Source organism: Acanthochromis polyacanthus, chromosome 14 (assembly GCF_021347895.1).
Source record: "Acanthochromis polyacanthus isolate Apoly-LR-REF ecotype Palm Island chromosome 14, KAUST_Apoly_ChrSc, whole genome shotgun sequence".
Taxonomy (NCBI): Eukaryota; Metazoa; Chordata; class Actinopteri; family Pomacentridae; genus Acanthochromis; species Acanthochromis polyacanthus.
This window is the reverse complement of record NC_067126.1, coordinates 32,199,992-32,222,723: the sequence shown is the minus strand read 5'-3', so window position 1 is coordinate 32,222,723 and position 22,732 is coordinate 32,199,992. Positions and strand designations below refer to the sequence as shown.

Sequence of the window (22,732 nt, the reverse complement as noted above, 5' to 3'; positions counted from 1 at the left end):
TTATATCTTGACCCAGTTGCAGAAGTTTGGCGCTTTAAATGCAAGAACCGCAAGTTCAGACACTGTTTGAAATACTTTCAGTTAGAGTTGATGTTCATTATTTTGGACTTAATGGTCTGGAAATTTGAATGACTCTTACTTTGGCCTGCGCTCAATTGGTTTACTTTATAGTACAAAAAAGGAAAAGAAGATCATGAAGCTCTTACAGACAAAAAGGCAGATTTTCTTAATTCAGACCTTAGTTTAAATAAATATTATTATTATCATTATTTCATAGATTCTGTCATACCATAAAATCACTAAGCTGCAATAGACACTGCAGTAAAGAAAGCATTAGCACAGAAACACATTTTAGTTGTTTTGGCACATTAGATTTCAAATTTGAGTTTAAAGGTTCAACTTTAGGATTTTACTTTAGAGTGTTCAGTCCCCTAACATAAGAGTTACACAGCTTTCTGTGAATAGTCCACCATATTCAATGGGAAAGTAAACATGAGCTCAAGTAAATGAATTGTATTTCATTTATCATTAGTTGACTAGTGGAGCAACAGATTTCTTTGCATCTTGATTGTTTTAGCTTGTTTGCTCCTGGTTTGCTCATCAGTAACTAGAAACACTTATTCAGATGGACCGAGGCCATGTTAGACAATCAACACTATTGATTTATTGTCTAAATATTGTGAGGCTTTGCATGGAAATGGTAACAAATCCTACATTGCTGCATTGTGTGCACAATCTCAAAACCCTTCTAAAGCTACAAGTCAACACCTCAGGGTCCATGTTGCATTTCATATCCAGCTAGTAAATATCAGTCCTGCTACTTTCTTCATTGTAATGTTAAAGTTACAATGGAAACTAGCTAAAATACAAGCTAAAAATGAACATTTCAGATAAGTCGGCACTCTAAAACTGCCACGTGAGTTCATTTTTACTGTGGAAATAACAGATAAACTTAAAATGTTTTATGAAATATACCAAAATATAGAAGCCTAACCTGTCTTTAGTACAATACACTTGCCTTTATTGAGTTTTTTTTTTACATTAAATTATGATCATATTCAATGTTAAAACGTTCAATTTCAGCCACTGTTTAGATTATGACTCTCAAGTGTCTTTTATTATTGAGCCATAAGGCAGCAACAGAGTTTAGAGTAAACTGCTGAGGGAGTCGTAACACACTGAAGAGCAGACTTTGTTTCTCAGCACGTGTTGAATCCTGATTGTATTATCTTTCTTTTTTCATCCCTGTGTGTGTGCGTGTGTGTGTGCGCGTGTGCGTGTGCGCGTGTGCGTGTGTGTGTGTGTGTGTGTGTGTGTGTGTGTGTGTGTGTGTGCGTGTATTACAGGACGGGCTCCGCTCTTGCTCTTCTTTATGGGACCTCTGCTACACTGGAGCACCACCACTTCAACCATGCTGTTATGATCCTGCAGAGCGAGGTGCGCTATGTCTTAATATCTGCTGCAATGCAGTTACCATATAGTGTTCTGCTAATGCCTACCGCTGCAAGTTGTATTTGTGCAATACCTTTCAAATTAGGGGGATTTAAAACACTATTTGCTACCAAGTTCTCAAACCCTTAATATCCTGCCCTCTTGGAGAGACGTCATATCTTTTTAGTTTATGTTGTTTACTCTGATGTGTCTTGGAATATTTTTAGAATTCTTTTTACAACTGAGCTTCCTTTTTTTTTATAGATAAATGACCTAAAGATGCAAATAGTTTATTAGATACAACTAGCTGAAACTGAACATTATGCTGAAAGAGATTACTTCTAACCTCACCGATATTCAGGGTACGGACAAAAGAACAGAAACACTTCTCAGAAATACCCTACACCGTCCAAAAAGGATATTTTTTCTGCAAAATTGAAACTTTCCAGCCTTCATGAAGGTTCATGAAGGATTAATAGCAGGATAGTTGTATTAGTCTGCATTAGCTTTAACCAAGTGTACATAAAAATGAGCAACAAAATGTGCATTACATGTAACTTTTCATAGCCCTGACGGTCTGCAAACACTCTCCATGATGTAGGTCTTTTCCACAGCCAACATCATGAATGTTGTAACAGCAAAGGCATGTGTGAAGCTAATTTTGTCATCGACGGTGCCTCGTGTGTCCCATGACACGCACTGATGTAGCATGCACAGAAGCAGGAACCTGGGAGCAGCTCACCTAAATGCAGTAACACCTGTGCTTTCCCTGCTATAACAAGCCAAAACGTCTGCTATGATAAAAGGCCTATTAGTCCTTAAATGCACTTAAAGGAATAGTTTGACATTTTGGAAATTGCACCCACTTGTTTCCTTGCAGTAAGGAGGCTCTCACGTGTGTACTCTCATTATAAAGTTGCAGCCAGCAAACAGTTGATGCGCATGTCCTGAGGCAACCATATGTTTTCACGTTTACACTGAACTTAGAGCACCAGCGGCAACGCGAGGTGCTGACTGCAACTAACGATTATTTTCAACGTCAGTGAACCTGTTGATTATTTTCACGATTAATGGATCAGTTGTTTCGGCAATATAATATCTGAAAATAGTGAAAAATGTCCATCAGGGTTTTGCAAAGCTGAAGCTGATGTTATTGAACGTTTTGTTTTGTCCACAACTAAAGATATTCAGTTTACTGTCATAGAGAAAGAAAGAATCCAGAAATAATTCAAATTGAAGTAAGGTGGAATCAGAAAACTCTTTACTTTCCCTCCCCCAGAAAAGTGTGTCAAACTGAAGAATAAAAAAATCCAAATGGCTGGAGATTAATTGAACATATTACTTTCGCGGAAATGCTGTAAGTGAAGCATCTTAGCTGGAAAAACGCTACACTTGTTAAGCTCTGAGCTGGCCGTTTGTAGGGAAGTGTCTGACTTTTCAGCTGGCAAAAAAACTATTTAAAGAGAGCTCTTAGTTTGGCTTAGCACGACGACTGGAAGCAGTTGTTTAAAGGTTACATAAAAAAAGTGCGTGTGTGAGGGACAGATTGTACCGTTTGTTTTTGGGCAAGTGATTTTCTAGTGTCTCAGTATCATGATGAGACTGAACCAGTAAAAATTTACGGACAAAGACAGACTAGAGCGGTATTGATCTTCTCATTTAAATGTCAGCAAGAAAGAAAATAAGCACATTTCCCAAAAGTGTTCCCTCAAAGTCATGCGACCACTGTTCCATGACCTGCACACTTGACAGGATAAACTGGGTACACTTTATACTTTATGCTGTATGTGTCAATTCATTTCTTAACCATTATATCATGATAAAACTGCTAAAGGCCAGTTTCGCTTAAAAAACAAAAAACATAAAGGGAGTTTGCGCTCACAGTGCTTGAAGGCAGCCATGTGGTGCCTCAGTATCTGCTACATGTGAGCGAGTAAACCCATATCTCATGCTGCCCTCAAATCAATGTAATTACTGAGATGATAGATTCGCTGGTAATTGGTAGAGAGAGACATTTTATCAGGTGACTGGGTTTTCGTGAAGTTGTAATTGAAGGCGTTTTGAGGGAGCAGCTGAGACGAGGCTTAGCAGTCGTAGGTTTCATTGGCTTCATTATCACGGTGCTGACAACACAGTAAGCTGACAAATGTTTGCTTGGAATATCATAATGGTGTCTGTTGATACTGGGCTTGAACCACCGTCGTCCTCGCTTCATTAGCATATAAATGAATAGTGCGCCTGATTCAAGTGGAAGAGGAGGCTCACGATTCAATCCGCCAGCCAAACCATTAATAAAAGTGTAAACTTTTAAATGCTGCTCGCCTCCTTTGTATCTCTCCATTTCCTCCCAGTTGTTCTCGCCTCCTGTTCGACTCGCCTCCCTTCTTCTTCTGCTCCAGTTGTGACAGAATGAGAGACGTCCTTTGTGCTTCTGCTGTTACGTAGTTCAATATTTCATGGGAAATCATGAGCTGATGGAGGGAGTGACGCGCATGTTGGTGCAATTTTTAGACTTTTCTGTGTTTGGAAGGGAAAAATATGGATGGAGGTTATACAGTTTTAAGCATCTTTGCTAATTTGACTCTGCATCTTTTAGTGCAGAGAGTGCCTAAGTGGTGAATGAATGTATAATACATGTTCAGAGAGGAGGAGGTCCGCTTTATTGATGACATGAGACATGTTGCTTACTTATTAAGAGGTGCTGGCTCTCCTCCTCTACTGCACACATCTATTCAGCTGTATTATAACAATTATTCCTCCACCAAGGAATGCAGCGGAGGTATGTGACAATCGGCGTACGTGAATCTGTCCATCTGTCCGTGCACAACGTTACTCAAACATGGATTTGGATGAAATTTTTAGGGAAGGTCAGAAATGACACAAGGACCATCTGATTAGATTTTGGCAGTGATACGGCTTATAGTCTGGATCCACCGATTTGTAAAGGATTTCCCATTGGCTGGCATGATGTCACTGTAACTATGACAACAAGCGAACACAACTTCAGTTGCCTGCTGACGATCACATGATTGCGATTCTACTACAAATCAACTGCTGCAGACTTATCGGGACTTTTCCGTCCGAAATGATACAAGGAACAACTGATTAAATTGTGGGGGTGTTTCTTAGTCCCATCAATTCCTGCCGCACGCTACATCTTTCGGTCACACGATTCCATGTCCATTCATAACGTACACATTCATAACACGGAGCTGTGCTCAGCACAAGTTCATTTTGTTTGTGAGTACATCTATATTAAATGACCACATTCTATGGTGCCGTAATTTCTAATCATCAATAAGTAATTTTTAAAAATGCCATATGGGGGAATGAACAGCCTTGTCGGAGTACTGCGCTCTCGGAGTGTTTTTCTTGTTTTTACTGTTATGATAGAATGCTGTAGATAAGCCTTTATTTGATACTTCACAGTAGGAAAAGCAAAATTAGAAACTAGTCTCTGACAGATGTAGTGTTGCTTGGCTGTTTTTATGTGAGTGGGTGTAACATGGCACCGTCATCACACCCTAAGATGGACAGGTTTTAAAAGGATTGTGCTAGTGGTAGTTCATGCATCCACCAGCCTCTTACCTCAAAATAAATTCTTACGCCACATGTCCTGATTTTTTTTTATTTTCAAACTTTCCTGCCCCCTTCAGGAAGAAGACTCTCTTTGCGAACTGTGTCTCACAACTTGCTGCCAAAACAGTTAACATGGAAGCTGACTGTGAGACCAGGGCTGTGTCCGAAATCCCCACTCCCTCCTCACTATCCAGGGTTCACATATCGTGAACTATATAGACAGTATCTCGACAAAGTAACATTTCGGACACTACTCAAGCTATTAATTACATCGCTTGTCGGCTGCCATTTGTGCTGTAGCAACGTAGTGCAAACACATCAAATTTACAGTTTATTCCATGGCTTAGAAACAGACAAAATCAAGTTCAACAATACAGCCTAAATAGGAAATTGCTGACGTTTTAATGAAATGTTTTCACTCTCTCGTCTTCATCTCATTCGCATTCTCCTTCGTGCAATTTCTACTACATAGTGTTTGGTTAGCAACCACTGGCCGTGCATTACTTTTCACAGTGCATTGTGGGATATGTTGTGTGTGTTATATAGGGTGTAACATTTGCAACTTAATGTTTGGACAGCACTACAAAATGATGAACACCATATATAGCGTACTATGTAGGGGTATACTGAGGGATTTCGGACACAGAACTCTCCATCACCTCTAACTTTCTTTTTAAGGGATAATTTTACATGTGAATATCTCCAAATTTACAGACAGACGTTTTAACTCATGTGTTTGTTGAGTCGGTCAGATGACATTGCGGTTGTTAAATCAGGATTTTACACTAACTCAAGAGGGATCACTTCAGGAAATATATCTGATGTTGCTAAACTGTCTCTATTTGCCACTAAAGGTGCTCAGCAGCTATTTCCATATAAGCTGCCAAAAGTAGTAGACATACCAATGACACTACTTTTTGCTATTGAGTAAATCTATGAAGGCTTTATATTGAGCATAAACTTCACACCCGGTTGGCAAACAGTACTGTAGGACACTATAGTAAATAAATTGAGTAATTCTGTGCACTGGGCGGCTTCACAGTCACACTGTTACTGGGACACTTTATCAGAACAGATCTATCATTAATGCTGTCACAAACAGTTGTGTGTGTCCAAGTTAAAATGTCTGCTGTGAGGATAAGGCCCGTAAACTAAAACAAGAGCTGATTCTGTGAGGAAGCCTTGTGAAATGCCTGTGACTAAAGCAGCAGGAGCTACTCAGCTCAACTTAACTTCAACACAGGAACAGAAGAGACAGAGGCGAGGATTGAAGATGGTAAACTAGCTGTTATGTACACCTCAAATGCTTGGATTTGTGCGGCCTAAAAAATGCTTAATTGCAACATAAAAATAGAGTGAATTTACAGTATATTTTTAAAAATTCCTTTAAGAGTGGGTTGCTAATTTAAAAAACTTGATAGTTTGACTGAATCGTCATTGCTTTCATTACTTTAATGTTACATTTTTTTGCTTGTTTTTGGCTTTAAATCACTGAAAAAAATCCTAAATGTGATCAGCAGCTCATAGGTCCGAATCTGGACTAATATTTACACTGTATATACACAAAACTCTTTAATACAGATGAAAATAGTTTGTCTCTGCAATACATCTCTTGTAGACACAAGTGGTTGTTGTGACATAGAAATAATAAATGAACTCTTTAGAGGCACCATTTATCTGTTATTCTAAACTCTGTGTTCAACTGTGACCCTGTATCTTAGTCCATAATATTTAACTGAAAATAGATGCACACATTTAAAGATTAAGCAATGAATTTCTTAAAAGATTTCACACCAACATCTTATCAGCTGCTTCAGTGTGTTTGTCAAACAGCACTTTTGCTGTTACTTATCGCAAACAAAGCTATCAAACAGGTAATAGAAAAGGTGCATGTGCAAAATTTAATCAATAATTCATGCAGGAACAGTGGTCCCATATGTTGTCTGTATCATGTTATCTCTGTATGTGTCTCCACAGGGTCACAATATCTTCTCCAACCTCTCGTCCACAGAGTACAGCGACCTCATGCAGCTGTTGAAACAGTCCATTCTGGCCACGGACCTCACACTTTACTTTGAGTATGTAACACGCTGCTTATTAAACTGTGTGAGGTGTCCACAGTGTCCAGAGTTCTGACAAATTTTACAATCAAGCTCCTTGATAGCTCTCTGGACTGTTTACTGTGTGGCTGTTGGCTTCGTTTAGGTTTTACCGCCCCCTTGTGGATTTTATGTGACTTGCACCTGCATGTAAAGAATTCCCTGTTTTCCTTCAGGAATAGAAACACGTTCTTTGAGCTGGTCAGCAAAGGAGATTACAACTGGAACGTGAAGGGTCACAGAGACATGTGCAGGTAGGGATCTGTGTCTTTGATACCAGGATGGATGAAAAATAGATCAGAATGTGTGCTTGCACTGAACAAAATAAATCTGTTTTCTTTTCAGATCCATGATGATGACAGCGTGTGATCTCGGTGCCGTCACTAAGCCCTGGGAAATATCACGCAAGGTGACAAATACACTTTCATCTAAATAACATAAATAAAGAAATCTGGGGATGTAAGCCATTTAAGCCCAGAGGAATAAACTGATTAGTTGATCATTTAAGCCATTTTCATGCATAAATGCTAAACATTTTCATGCTACAGCTCCAGAATTGTGAGGATTTCCAGCTCTTCCTTGATGTATATCCATTTTTCATGCATTTTGTCAATTAAACTATAACCTTATTTTACTTATTTATATATTTATTTGATCAGGGACCATGCAATTAATATAGAAAACATCTGATGTATTGCATGTAGAGTGCATAGCATTAAACTAATTTTCAACTCCCATCTGTGGTTGGGCTTTTCAGTGAAAGTAGAAAGAGGACCAACAACACAGGCAAAAACAGCACAGACAACATTATAAACTTATAACCCCTCACTAACACACACACACACACACACACACACACACACAAAACACAAACTACAGTCAGTCGGACCTTACAGATGTCATAGGTGGGTAGATTCTTGTTTTTCTTTCAGCCAACACCGAAATTTTGCTGTAAATGTCTTCAAAAAAGATAAAATGCAAGATTGACAGAGAACATCTACAAATCTGACAGCCCTCCGCCAACCTTTTCTCCCTTTTCAGGTGGCAGAGTTGGTGACGAGCGAGTTCTTCGAGCAGGGCGACAGAGAACGATTGGAGCTGAAGCTCACGCCCGCGGTGAGTAAATCAAACAGGCTCTGGTTTTGTGCTTTTTGCAGTTTCTCTCACCTCTGCGACCTCCGAGCGCTGACGATGCTGAAGATACATTTTCTCTGCAGTTCCAAAACACACTGACCATTGAGGAAACACGAGAGCTCGCGTCTCATAGTGTGAGAAAAAGTGTGTGGTCAGCTCGACCGCTGCGCCAAGAGCAAAGCGTGGACAGTCATTCTTAAAGAAGCTCCTCCTGCAATGGATTCAGAGCCAATACTGACCTTTCTATTCTTTCTGCTCTGCGTACACACACAGACTATTTTGGTGTGCTGGCGCTTTGCTCGTCTTGAATTGCTGAGAGTCAAAAAAATCCTTCTTTTTTTCTAATAGGTGTAAAAATAGCAGAGTAATAAAATCAAAGAGAGACTTTGGTCCTTATGAAGATGTTTGTCTTCATTCAGAACAGCCTGCTGTCTGTTTGACGGAGGAGTTCTTGAGGGTGAACTGTGCTGTGAGTCCTTAAAAGAGGGAAGCCATCAGCTTTCTGCGTGCAATTAATGGCTGTTGAGTAATCGAGCCAGGCCACATTGCCTCCTCTCTGAAATAACTAATTCAGTAGCCTCAGGTCTGCTGCTTGTGTCAAACCTTTACCGCTCTGTGTGTGGGTGATGGAAATTAAATATTAACTTCTAAGTCGTAGCCCAGTAACTATCTCTGAAGCACAGCCTCAGTGGAGCCTCTTAAGTTCAGGCTGCAGAAGAATGAGGGAGAATAGAAAATAAACTCAGTTGTCTTGAGAGCCAAAGGAGAATTTTCTTTCACCAAAGCGGGCAGAGCTGCACTTTAAGCGACCAGAAGCCTGACTTGTTTGGTTTCTCCAGTGTGAATACAAATGCAGATTGTAAATAAATTCTGTCTTTTGTGTTTCAGGCCATCTTTGACCGAAACAGGAAGGATGAGTTGCCGGGGCTTCAGCTGGAATGGATTGATGGAATTTGTGCGCCGCTGTACGAGGTAAACGCATGAAGATGAACTGCTCTCCGGCCTTCATTGTGTCGTGCTTGTCACACATCCGCCTCTGACATCAGTAGTCGCTGTCCTTCCTCAGTTATTGTCCCCCCTACTGACGCCAGCAATGAAACTGTCACCGACAACAATTCGACTTTCTTTGCAGCTTTCTGTCGGAGAAAGAAATGCTTTTTTTTTTATTGAAAGCTCTGGAACAACTTCAAGGTTGCATCTTGTTCTTTTGAGAATAGCAGAGTAAGTGTGCACTTCTTTTTGGCTGCGAGAAAGCTCAAGAGCTAGTGTGAATAGAGCTGTGATGTAAGTCAGGCGAAAGCCCCCTCTGTAAGACCATGCACTTTGGGCTTCACCACATAGTAATGAAATTAGCAAAGACAGACACATGCTTTTCTTAGGATGCGCTGAAAATGAGGCTGATCCTATTGAAGGATCTCGGCTGAGCAAATATTAGGGTCAGATTTAGAGCTACAGGTTATCTTTGAGGGAATTAAAGGAAGTCTATAGTGTGTCCTTGCTGGTATGGTCGTGTGTGTGCTTCCGAATGACATCAACAAAGCCTCTCCTGCTCCTCCCACCGCCGGCAGCAGCTCCGGCTGTGTGGGAGGAAGAAGCAGGCTGACTTACTGAGGAGATCAGGTCTGTTAAGAGATGAGGCGTGTTGGAGTTAAATTCATGAAAGTCAGACAGAAGAGGAGTAGTGAAAGGAGTCAAGGATAAAATAAATCATTCATTCATACAGCTCCGGTTGATTTGCTCTGCTTTTGTACTGTTAAACTACCCAGCAAGACCTCTTCCTCTCATTTTTCACGCCGTCCTGCTGCACACATCACTCCCAGCATTAATGAACTGAAAACAAACCACAGGTCATCTCCACGTCCGCTGAATTATCCCAGGATCTGTGTCAAAAAGTCAGAGCGGGCTAATCTTTGCCCAGCTCGGGCTTCACCATTGTTGCTGTCTGTGTAGTGTAGATAAAAAGCATCAAAGCGGTGTGTGTTGTCTGCGTGGGGGGTTTGTCTCCACACTGGCTTGTGTGAAAGGCTGATGTTTGGAGAATGCAGATATGGAGCTCGCAATCATGCTGCTGCCAATTAAACTTGCAAGGGGGAGAACAGAGGAAGTTCAGAGGCGGCAGGGTTTTTGTCCGTGGGCGGAAGAGGTCTCGTTCTTGATCTCGCTGATCTCCTTCTCCTGGTGGTGGCTCGCTACTTTGTGGAATATTAATCCCCCATTATATAACCTTCCATCTTTATACCCCACCATATGACAGTCTCTCTCTTCTCCTTCTTCCTCCTGAGTCTACCACAGTGGAATAATGTGCAAACCAATGACGAAGTCCCACAGAGGGTTTGTTCTCCTCTAGAAAACCCCCCCTTTTTTTAAATTTAGCCCAAAAATCTTGTCTGAATTCAAGTTTTGTAAATTTTGAAAATTACAACTCTGCATTGGCCACATTCAAGCGCAGTGAGATGATTAACACGTACTCATTTCTACAAAGGCTGCAACTAGCAATTCTCTCTCATCACCAATTAATCCATCAGCTGTTTGACAAATGAAACATACAGCCAGGAAAAGGCCTCCCTCACTGAGATTAAAACGTCTACATTCAAACTCTAGCATAAAATCCAAGAAGCTTTAACGAGGAAGGATGTGAACGTGAATGAGACCAACTGAGAAAATGTGAGAATATTTGACAGAAGACTTGAGGTTGCAACTTCTTTCTAGTTACTCTAACTAGGAAATGTGTGACTGTTATTAGCTGTTGGCTGTGAAATGTATCTGTTCAGAGATGGTTTGTGTTGATGTTGTTGCACCACATGAAACACAGAAGTATAATTGGCAGATTCACAAAAAATACATAAAATATCACCGTTGTATCATCTATTTTGGTGACTAAATGGCATCCTTTGTGCATGATTCTCTGTTCTAGGATAAAAATATGAAAGAAAACATCTAAAAATGACAATGATGACGGCACTAAACACACCAGTTCGCCATATGTCAGAAAAGAGCGAAAATGTCAGTTTCATGAAGCTCAAGTTGATGTCTTATTGTCAACAGTTGAAAATTAGTCCAAATATCAGTTATATATGATCATTTGCAACAAAAAATAGCAGCAACATCACCTTCAAGAAGCTAAAACTTGCTTGAAAAATGACAACCGATCATCAGTCCTTTCAGCTCTATATTACATTACATTAAACATTTCACTATGGTATGATGTAATCCACATATTAAAGTTATTGTGTGCAGAAACACAGAAAGTAGGAGCCCAACTAAAGCACCCTGACTGCAGAAATGGACATTGACTTTTCCTCAAATCACGGAAACGGAAATCCATGGTGTGCTCTAATGTTTCTGGGCAGTGCAGGTGAACGGCTTCATAATTAGTGGCACACAGCAAATACAATATTCAGAATTATTGAGTCCCATAATACAACGTAGATTATGAATTCCTCATAATCTAAAGTGGGCCAATGGCTGTTTTTTTTTTAAGAAAGAAAACAGGCTTGATGTCTGAACTTGGCCACATTACAGAGCTGTTTGCTCGTCCACCACCTACACAAGCTTTTTAATTGCTCACATGATTCAGCAAACACACCCTCTGAATGTAAATGCATCTTAAATTGCCTGCCTGCATTTAAAGCTCAGTTAATTTGTAGGTGTGATTAGCTGTGTTTCCCCCAAGTGCTACAAAAGATTTGATTTGCTTTTAATACATACAATACACAATCCCCAGAGTAGGCGTGCTGTCCTCGCATACATATTTATTCAAGTGTTATTACAAAGGCTTTACAATACTTCTCCTAAATATATGTTAGAAAAAAGAGAAAGTTTTGCATTCCCACATGTTATATTTCCATATCAAACAGGGTTAATGAAACAATAACTAATTACACTGACTTCCCTGGAAAGCCAGCATTCACAACAGACAACGTCAGAAGAACAGAGGTGATTTATTAAATGCTGGCTGACAGGTTTGACTGCGCTGCCACTTACAGTTCAACGCAGAAAAATGACAAAGGCAACTAATCTCAGTCATACATGTGCCTCTAATCTTTAAAGAGCAGCCATTTAATGGACTGCAGCTATCAAACGGCTGTATGTTGCTGTTATTGTACCTGGGTGTTCCCTCTGTATTGTTTCATTTGTTTTGCCCATATAATGCGTGTGATGAATAATGTGCTGCTTCTCTTGCCCCAGTCGGAGCTGCTCGTGTATTACCATTGCATTAGAGTCACAGAACTAAAGCATCCAATATTCAGAAGAATAAATGTCTGGTTTTCTTTGAAGACCACCAAGTAGAAGGTAATTTAAAACTCCTTAAACACTCTAAACTATCTAAATGTTTGATTTATTGGACAGTTAAAAAACATTTTGAACCTGCTTATCAAAGCTGATCTTTTTGTGAAACACTTATTTTTCTGAAAACATTAGTATCGATATACTAATTTAACTTTTTTACGAACTTAGCCTTACTTAATACAGGGTGGGGAAGCAAAAATGTCCTGTCAGGTAAAAACAACTATAAATGGGTATAACTTTTTTATTCTTTGGAATTTTGAACTGATTTCTTGAAGAACACAAATTTAAAGCTTTCAGAAAATGTTTATTCAATATGTCCTCCATCAGCCATGATGAAGGCCTCAATACAGCCTCTGAAAGAGGCACAGGCCCTCCTGATATCCTCCTTGGGGTAGTTCTCCCATTCCCTGGAGAATGCAGCCTTAAGTAAATCCATATTGGCATGAGGGGTGGCATTAGTCAACTCAATGGCGCCCCATCAGAAAAAATCCAGGGGGTTTAGATCAGGTGAGCTTGGGGGCCAAATGCCTTTGGGCCAGAAGTTCGCCATATTCTACTCAGAACTTTTGGACCTTGATTGATGTGTGAGCAGGAGCCCCATCTTGCTGCCACACATAGTTGTTGTCAGGGTAGGTGGCCTTCAGCCAGGGCAAAACGGTGTATCTCAGAACTTTGTAGTACACATCAGCCCCAATTTTCTGATCTGGCTTGAAGAAGTAGGGGGGCATCTTATTGCCATCTGAGCCCAAGACTCCCAGGACCATCTGGAGATCTCTTGGTGCCCAAACTGGATTGTCTGGCATGCTGGATGCGGCGAATGGTCCTCTCACTGATGCCAACAATCTTGGCAATGTCCTTCTGAGGGATTTGGGCATCCAGGAGATCACAAACCCTATTGCGTTTTGCTCGTTGCTTGCTCACTTCACAATGCACCAAGGTCTGACAAACAATAGTTTTACTTATTTAAACCGACAGTTCGAAAGGAGTTGTTTTTACCTTGCTGGCATGTTTCGACAGCTTCTGCTGTCTTCCTCAGAGCGTCATCTGACGTTTGGTGACGTGTCCTTTTTATCACGTGGTCGGTTTGACAGATCCGTCAGAATCTGTCAAAACCGACCACGCCTCCCGCCGTCCGGTGGTCTCCGGAGGATGGTGTCCCAGGTATGCAATAGGATGTAGGCCCCTCGACCCGGTTCATAGTGCGGGCCACACTATGAACCGGGTGAGTTTCTGATTCTCCTTACACTGTGTAGGCTGAACTGTTTTCTTTGATGGTGCTTTTGACTTTATTGCATTTGACCCTTTAACCCTTCACATCTAACATTAAAAAACAGCACATAAACATGTGGTAATATTAATAGTTTCTAACACTATTTTGCACTGTTTATTCTCATCTTTCTCCCTGTTTCTTTTTTCTCATTTGTCTTTTTCTCTCTAGACTCTGGTCAAGTTGAATCCTAAACTTCAGCCAATGGTTGACATGATCAAAGCCAACAGGGTCAAATGGGAGGAACTGAACAGGAAGAGGCAACGTGGCCAGAGTGTTTCTGCGCCCGCGAGCCCCTGCAGTGGCGACAGCACAGAACCCAGCGGCTGCACCGTGGCCAAAACTGGCAGCACACCCTGCTGCAGCGGCGACACCGATGGCACACCGTCCAAAGCTGCTAGTTAGCTTCTGCTTCCGAGCTGATCTCTTTGGCTTGTTTCCTCCTAAATGCGGCCTGCAACAGAGGCAGTGCAGTGCATGCAGAGGTTCTTGGGCTCTGCTCCTCTTTGCTTTTGCTGCTCAAGATGAGCTTTAGACTTGAGTGTGGCGCTATCATACAGGTTTTTCTGCTCCCTTCAGTGTCCGTGTGCTGAAGGCTGATGGAGCTGTGTTTGGCAAGCTTGTTGGAGCAGCTGCAAATCAGCTGATGACACCGTGTCAGAAAGGAAACCACTGTGTCAACATGTCAGCCAGTGAGCTAACACAAACTATTCTGGGCATTGCACAGATTTTTTTCGGCACAAGGCATGGAGAATATTGGAGAGGAATGTTTGTCTCTGCTGTGGTTTGTTTTGCTCTCATTACCTCCTTGTTGCTCGCATTTTTTTTGTCCGGGGTAAAAGAGATATTTTTTGTAAATCTGTACATAGGCTATTGAGTTATTTACAAGTGCAGTGAGAACTCTAAGGTTTGTATAGGATTGTAATGTGGCTGTGGAGTTTCCGAAGGATAAAGGGGTGCAGGAACAGCAGGACCTGTGACAGTGCTTGCAATGCAAATTGAATTCTCTGCTCCCTCCTTTCCTGTGCCTTGTTTTAAGATCCTACTGAAAAATGCATGGCCTCCTCACTGAGGTTCTTAGATCGTATGGAAATCCCCGTCGAACCATGCTGTATTTTTGCCATAATTTGTAAAACCAATAACTGCAGTTATGTCTTGACCCCATGTTAGCTACAAAACATTATATATACATATATATATATACATATGGAAATATATTTTGCCCAATTTTATAAATGCAGGGTCTCACTTGTCACACAAAAACACACACAATGTGCCTTGATGAAGTTGTTCTGATATTACATGAATCTCTGCAGGAAAAGTCCTCTCATCTACTGAATCAGCTCTGACAGCTGGAGCCGAAAACAAAATGTTACATTTGATATCAAAAGCAATAGTTAGACATTTTTAGAACTACGCTTTTTCTGTCATGGCAGGAGAGTTTTGTAAGAAGATCCATGTCACTCTCATGATTATCTGTTAAATATAAGGCCTCAGTCAGCAGCTGGTTGGCTTAATTTAGCATAAAGACTGGAGATAGTGACAGAAAGCTCCACTGGCTCTGTCCAAAGGTGACAGCAACGACCTACTAGCTCTCTCTGAAACTCGATCTGTACAGAAGCCCGAGAGTAAAATCAACAATGTGCGGTTTTACAGGTGGTTATGTGCTGAGCTGTTTCCTGGTACCAGTACTTTCCTGCAGCAAAGCAAAACAAGAAAGAGTCTGAGCTGACACCCCTCAGTTCTTAGTGAACTTTAGAGGTGTCAGTAGGTGGATTTAGTTACTTTTGGACAGTCGGGAGAGCTGCTTCTAGCTGTTTCCTGCCTTTATACAAAGCGAAGGTAACCAGCCGCTGATTGTTTTCCATCAGGAAGCAATTAAGTGTATTTTCTAAAATGTCAAACTTTTGCTTTAATCTAACTTCTGGCCTTTCCTCAAAGCTCACAAATGCTACACAGTATGACAGCTTTTATAATCTCCAGAAGACTGAGACACAGAAATTTGTAGTACTGAAGTGCCCATGTAGTCACAAGCTTTTATTTTGATATTCTAATTAGCATTATAAGTATTTCATTTGATTGATTTTTGGGTGGGGGTATGCCTTATGAATTGTGTTGTCGCTTTGTTAATTGGAGTTGAAAACATGACTGTGCACATTGTGTGGCATGGATCTGTGTGCTCTACTGTATTTTAGTTGAAGAGCTCAACTGAAGTCAACCAGAAAACTATTTTTGACTTGCATGTTTTATGCAGTATTAAGTCCAACCACTTGCTAAGGATGTAGCAAACAAGAGAGCCAACAAATACCTCGGATTTCCATCAGTAAACACTTTATCTCATTGCAAATGCATGACTTAAATTCTATTGCATCATGTTACGTGATTTACTTATGAATATCGCTGTTCTATTTTTTTATTAGGTCTCCAGATGTGGCCATCTCCTACTCGTATTTTTTTGCAGTGTAACGTGCTTCTTGTGTTTCTTCTTTCCTCTCCCAGTTTGGACTCTGGATTTATTTACGGCGGGCTAAACTGAAAGAAATCTAAGGCATGAAAAGGCAAATGTGCAATGTTTCTGTTCAGAGTTTAAATAAAAACATGCTGCTATGTCTGCTCTGGTTTACACGGACATGAAACTCAACGCAAACTAAGTACAGAATTTTGACGTACCTATGCTTTAACTGAATATTTCAGTTTTAATGTGCTTTTTTTTCTCTCAGTTCCCTACATTGCAGAGGGAAATACCATACTTTGAACACCACTACATTTATCTGACAGCTTCAGTTACTTTTCAGATGAAGATTTTACACACTGAATAATAGGCTTTTAAAATACAACACATTGTTAATGAGTAAGCCAACAAAAAGCAGTCTAGTCAGGGTCATATTTCAGATCTCTGAGAGTTGTTAACAGCTCTAAATAATGATTTTCCTTCAAACTTGACATAAATTTCAAATAATTCAATATCCGAAGATCAGAGGAAAAACTAAGAACAGATTTATGCATCTGAATTTTGTTTTTTCTTCTTTCCTCTGCATTGATCTCACTACTTGTCATATTTATCTACTGTCCATGTATATAAAATTGTATAAAATAGGTGAAACCAGCTCCATCTGCAGCAGCTACAACACTAGCATGCTGCTGACACCCTGATTGATGCTTCAGTATTATTCATCGAATGATGTCATAAATGTTAATAACACATCATTTACTTCAGCACTTAAACTGCATTTTGCTGCTAATATCCATTTACTTAAGACACAGTTTTCATGCAGGACTTGCAATGAAGTATTTTTTACATTGCTGTATTGGTACTTTTACTTAAGTGGATAATCTGAATACTTCTTTGGCCGCTTCTCCCAAGTACTGCACTCATTTCTACCTCGAGTATTTCCATTTTAAACTGATCTGTACTTTTGGTCTACCACAATTAAAAGGGACATCTTATGCAACTAGTATTAAATTATGATCAATTGTTATGAACTACATAATAAATCAGTAAAATACTGCTTTTACATTGACGTATTTGTCGTAATAATCCAGTAGCATGAGGGCTTTTGCACCATTAAGAATACTTTTACCATTAGTGATTTAAGCATTTTTCTTACTTGCATATTTAAATGATTTTACTTTAGTGACTTTTAATTTCAAATAAGTATTTTTATATTCCACCGGTGCTACTTTTACTTCAAAACCTTAATTCTACCCCCATCACTGACTTTTCCTTCCAGTTTCTACCGCATTTCTCTCAGTGCAGTGCTGACCTCTAGTGGACAAATGCATCTTTACACACCGACTGCATGTGAATGAAACACTGCAGATGCAAGTACATTTCATTGAGATATTTTAAATCATGAAAAGGGGAACTTGCACGACACCCATCAGATTAGCGAGACTGGAAGGACAAATACATGAATAAATAATAAGAATTAGCTTCAAATGAACGAATCTGATCCACATAAGACGAACGCAACAGTCATTAATCACAAATAACGTTTCATTTTAAATCCCTCCGCCTTATCTATATCTGACGTGCATCCACACGATCCTGGGTATTAAACTACGGTGCAATAGCTGCAGTGTGTTTTTGCGCTCAAAGCTGAGCTCTATTGCTGTTGATGGGTGGCGGTGACGTCAGCAGCCAGTGTGTGGGTGGCTGTGTGGGTGAAGATGACTCCCAAATGAGCCTGTGTGTAGAAAAAAAAAAAAAGCCTGTCAGGAAGCAAAAGGCAGGCTCTGTTAAACCCCACTGTGGTGGGTTACCTTGAGCTCTGTATGGTGCAGGTAGAGGCAAACAGAAAACCTGCTCTCAGGCTGCTGTTGACCTTCGCAGCTCTGCCTGACAGTATAAATAAAGACTACTACTCATGAGCTAAATTGGAAGTGATGTATGAGACAGAGAGATTTCTGCTCTCTGAACAGTGTCACTAAAAAGAAGAATCCACATGTGGGATGTTATAGTTCAATTTATTGCACAAACAGCATTGACAAAATGTACTCAGATGTTACTATGTTGTTAGAAGTGGAAAATTGACCCAAAAAAAAAAAAAAAGGATACAGCCATAACATTCAAAAGCTCTCGCACATTTTTGACACATGGGGGGGAATTGTAAGGTCCCAAATGAGTCCTTTTATTTGGAAGGGGAATACTTTTGAATTAAAAGGACATAGTGGTCCTGGTGAAGCAAAGGAAGAAAAAAAAAAAAAAGAATATTTAAACTCCAAAATGAGTGGCTAAATGGGTCAAATCCAGTATCAAAATGGAACACATTAAAGTATCCGTTCCAAAAATCTTTTACACAATACAGATATACCTAAACTATTCAAGGAGATGAGGAACTTTGGGGGAAATTTTACAATTACGTAGCGGAATAAATGTCTTCAACAGGGTGTAATTGGGTTGAATAGAATGTTTTAGCACATGTAACAGTCACAAATATCTACATTTGAGAACTCTCAAAATGATTAACTTTGCATATGCTAATTAAAGTTCATGAGTGTGGTGGTTATGATGTCAAACGTGCTGAAGTATGTCTCTGTGATCTGATGAATTGAGTCTTTGGTACAACGTGAGCACCGGGATCCAGAGGCCTTAAATTGCAAACGTGGTCACACTGAAACAGGCATGATCGAAATGGCTTTTTTTCCCCCCTACTTCACTTTCTCAGTAACAAACCATGTTAAGGTAAACGCTTTCAGTACAAAAACACACATGGAATATCTCTCTTAGTAATCACACTGTACTTCTAAGGGTCGGTGTAAAATTTAGTGGAGCAGAACGGGGGTTTAGTAGAACACACACACACACATTTATATTTTTAGAAATCTGTCTCTTATGGCAATAGGTCAGTACAACAGAAGGCAGGAGGGCATGAAAAGACGAACAGGAGACGCTGAAAATCATCATGTCCGAGTCCGTTTTGCTTCACAAAGGTACACAAGAGTGTAGTAGGAGAAGGGAAGGCAGACAAAAGCTTCAGAAAGGCACAGAGCTTTAGAAAGCGCATTCATCTAGAACTTACCGCTAAAGAAGTGCCACACACACAAACACAAGAGGAACGTGAAAACAAATTGTCGCTTCAGTGTTGGCAAGGGTGTTTAGGAAGCAGCTAAACAAAAGCAAATGTGACAAAACGAAAAAAAACAATCAAGGTTTTGTTGCATCATGTCAAGTAGCATCGTGGTGAGGCTGAGGCCACGAGTCAACAGTAAAAATGAGCTTCGACGTGAGTGATTGTTACAGCAGATTAAGTGCAATACAAAGTCAAAGAAAAAGGTTCGGGGTGAATCATTAAATGGCACCAAATGACACTTTTGATGGAGAAGCTCTCTGTCCATTTTAAATTCACATTTAGTATCTATTATTCCAAAATGCACGGGATGCTTTTAGAAAAAAAAAAAAAAAAAAGGTCAGATAAAGATGGACAGCGGCGGGGAAATTAGAGGAGGTTCCTGTTGCCGAAGATGTTATTTGGGTCCACGTAGTCCTTGACAGACTTGAGCATCCCCATGCCGACTTTGGAGACGGTCTCTCTCATCCACTCCTTCCGAAGTTTCCCCACTGAATGACAGAGGAGAGAAATAAATAAATAAACCAAGGAAGACGACCGAGGGGGAGAAATAGAGGAATCGGCACGGCTGATTGCTCAGCAGGCTGCTGGGAGCCAATCAATCTTGTGAGAGTGAGTGAATAAACAGAGGGTGATAAATGCTTTTATTCAGAGAGGAGAAATGTTTTGCATGGCATGATTTATGGAGCTCAGCAGACTATCAAACTCATTAGGCTCTGTGTGTTCCCAGAGGAGGGGCCGGCTGGCGGCTGTAGCCGGCCGTCCCCGGCTCCCTCACTCTTTGAGCCACCACTCCCCTCCAATTCCCTCCCTCCGGAGTCACCGGGGCGTTTTCAGTGTGTGTTTCTGTCTCATTGTGCACATGAGCAGTGCTCCTCCAGCTGACCTGCGAGGGTGTTGTGCTTGGTTGTCCTGAACGCTGCTCTGTGCCCCTGACACTGGCCTGATCACCATTAGGGTGCCAAAGCCAACCACACAGTGCTCCTCTGTCAGCAGGACTTTTGGCATTCAGCCGCTCCTCTCCGTTCCTCCTCCTCCTCCTCCTCCTCCTCCTCTTCCCCAAAAACCTGAAGAGCGAGAGCAGCTTCGGCATGAAGCCTAGTGAGGGTGCCCATTACTTCACCAGCTGTCCAGTCCGACATACTCCACGGCGCCTGTACCCGACAGGTTCTTATCGGAGAGTCTGGAGCCAGTGAGAGGTCTGGTGACTGCGGAGGACTGGGAAACCTCATTTGTTCGAGAAGTTCAAATAAGACAGAAACTTTTATTTCAACCTGGGCTAATAAAGCCAAGTTTCTTTGAATTTAAACTCACCTTTTTACTTTTTAGCTTAACTTTGTATACTGTGAGCTTTTACATTTTTGACTTATTAAACTGAATAAAGCTGCAGCTCAAACTAAGTCAATGCAGTCATTTGCAGATGATGCGTATGGTAATGCAACATCTTTAAAGACTGTACTTTCTATTTGGGCAGTTTCCCTTTATTACTTTTCTTTCATTACAGACAAAAATGAAAAAGGCGATGCTGCTGGGAGTTGACACGCAACAAAAATTCCCAGTAGCAACATTACCGAGCTAACTGCCCAGAGGCCCCAACACCCCCAAAGTCCCACACTTACAATGGGTTTGTTAATTTCATTGAATGCACAATTGGAAGAAAGCTAAAGTACAATATCAATTAGGATGGAACCTGGAGTAGTTTATGTTGTAAAGCTGTAGTCGCATGGCACATGTTCCTACATGAAGTGGAATAAAATCACCACAACAGAGGTCCAAATGAACGCGTAACCGTGCCCGACTAGTAGAGATCAATTAACTAGTTAATCAGTGGGAGTAAAGAAACTGATTAACTGTTAATTTAAAGCAAAGATCTCCAGGTCCAGTTCCTCAAATGTTAAGTTTTGGCTATTTTTTTTTTATCTGAATAAGTTGAATATCTTTAGATTTTAGCTCAGGCTCTGGGAAAGTGATGATTATCCTTCACAATTCTGTCCAAAAACAATTAAAAAAAGATACTAGAAGAGATCTGACAACAAAAATAACTAGACTGAATTGGACTACAGATGTTGCAGATACACCGTACGCATCTTTTACTATGAGGTCACAAAAACATTTGCAATGACATCCTGCAGCCGATGAAGGAGGAAATCATTTTAAAAGAAAAGCTAGTCGCTATCAGAGGATTTAGAGTGGTCATAAAATTCTTGAGAAATAAATAAAAAATGAGTAAAGGAAAATAAATGCCTGCCATAGATGTAGAAGTCCATCTAAGTAAGAGTGCAGAAAATAACTTTAAATAAGCAAAAATGTTCACTTCTTGAGGTAGTGTCACTTTAAGAGAAGCTCCTGATAACTATACTCCCACACTGAGAACAGAAAAGTTTGAAACAGGTGCTGCTCGCTGTTTAAACACTTTGAATCAACCAGTATAATCACCTGAGATTAGATATAGAGCCCTGAAAATAGGACTATGTGAGATGGGAGTGTTCACACACTTTCCTTTCCCCCTCCATGCCGTCTCTCTGCATCAGTAGCTGGGAGCCACTGTGTTAACAGGGAAAGTTGAGGGAGGAGGCCACCCTGACACGTTACAGCGCCATGTTATCAGAGCCCAGCCAGGAAACCCAGATGGGGATCAGCCGTGAGGCTAGTGAGGCCCGTCTCCTGACACAACGGGGCAGACAGCAGGGTCACCAGGGACTCTGATACCACACCAACCTCCAGATGGTGGCACAGGAACCAATCAGCTGCTACCCAATAACTAAGAAAGTCTCATGCTCCCGACCACCACCTCCTCCTCCTCACTCCTTCCCCCTTGTTCCACCTCCATCCCTCCCTCCACACAGGAAGAGGAGAGAAAACAGAAGGTGCTGGGACTGCATCATTGCCTCCATCACTGTGATAATTTACACATCTATCTTGTCATATTCTCTCTTTTTTGCTTGCTATTGCAATCAATCTCACCAGGCTCGGTGTGTGTAGCCGAGACATGCAAAGAAGTGCAGGTAGCCATTTCGAAAATGACAATTTTTTTTTTCCAGGAGAGTGATATTTCTCTTGTGTTGAAAAGCCTGGGGAAGTTCAGGGCGAATGGCACAAGGGGAACTTTCCTAAATCAGGTCATTCTTTTTATCTCCTGGGTGCAGTGACCTGTGTGGAGGTGCAGTGGACAGAGTTGGTGAGATTGAAGCTCTGCGGGGCCACAAGGTGAAGGGAGGATGCCGGGAAACCTGGAGTGGCCCTAATACAGAAGAGAAGGCAGAAGCTGAGCTGAGCCTCGACCTCTCGACACGCTGCTCTTATTCTCCACGGGTTTCTCTGACAAATGAGGGTCAGGACATGACAGACAGGCTAAGGTAGTG

The 22,732-nt window shown here is 40.9% G+C and overlaps 2 protein-coding genes across 2 annotated transcripts in view; one reads left to right on the top strand and one right to left on the bottom strand.

The window, feature by feature from the left end:
• pde11a (phosphodiesterase 11a) overlaps positions 1-16,411 on the top strand; it is a 45,811-nt gene extending 29,400 nt beyond the window's left edge. Inside the window, 7 exon segments of the mRNA XM_051959103.1 lie at positions 1,347-1,437; positions 6,988-7,088; positions 7,286-7,363; positions 7,455-7,518; positions 8,151-8,225; positions 9,132-9,215; positions 13,972-16,411. Coding sequence (XP_051815063.1) covers positions 1,347-1,437; positions 6,988-7,088; positions 7,286-7,363; positions 7,455-7,518; positions 8,151-8,225; positions 9,132-9,215; positions 13,972-14,205 — 727 coding nt within the window. The 3' untranslated portion in view covers positions 14,206-16,411.
• A 1,837-nt stretch (positions 16,412-18,248) lies between these two features.
• The window catches only part of agps (alkylglycerone phosphate synthase), a 29,274-nt gene continuing 24,790 nt past the window's right edge, over positions 18,249-22,732 (bottom strand). Inside the window, exon 20 of the mRNA XM_022215122.2 lies at positions 18,249-19,861. Coding sequence (XP_022070814.2) covers positions 19,740-19,861 — 122 coding nt within the window. The 3' untranslated portion in view covers positions 18,249-19,739. The remainder of the gene's footprint in view (positions 19,862-22,732) is intronic.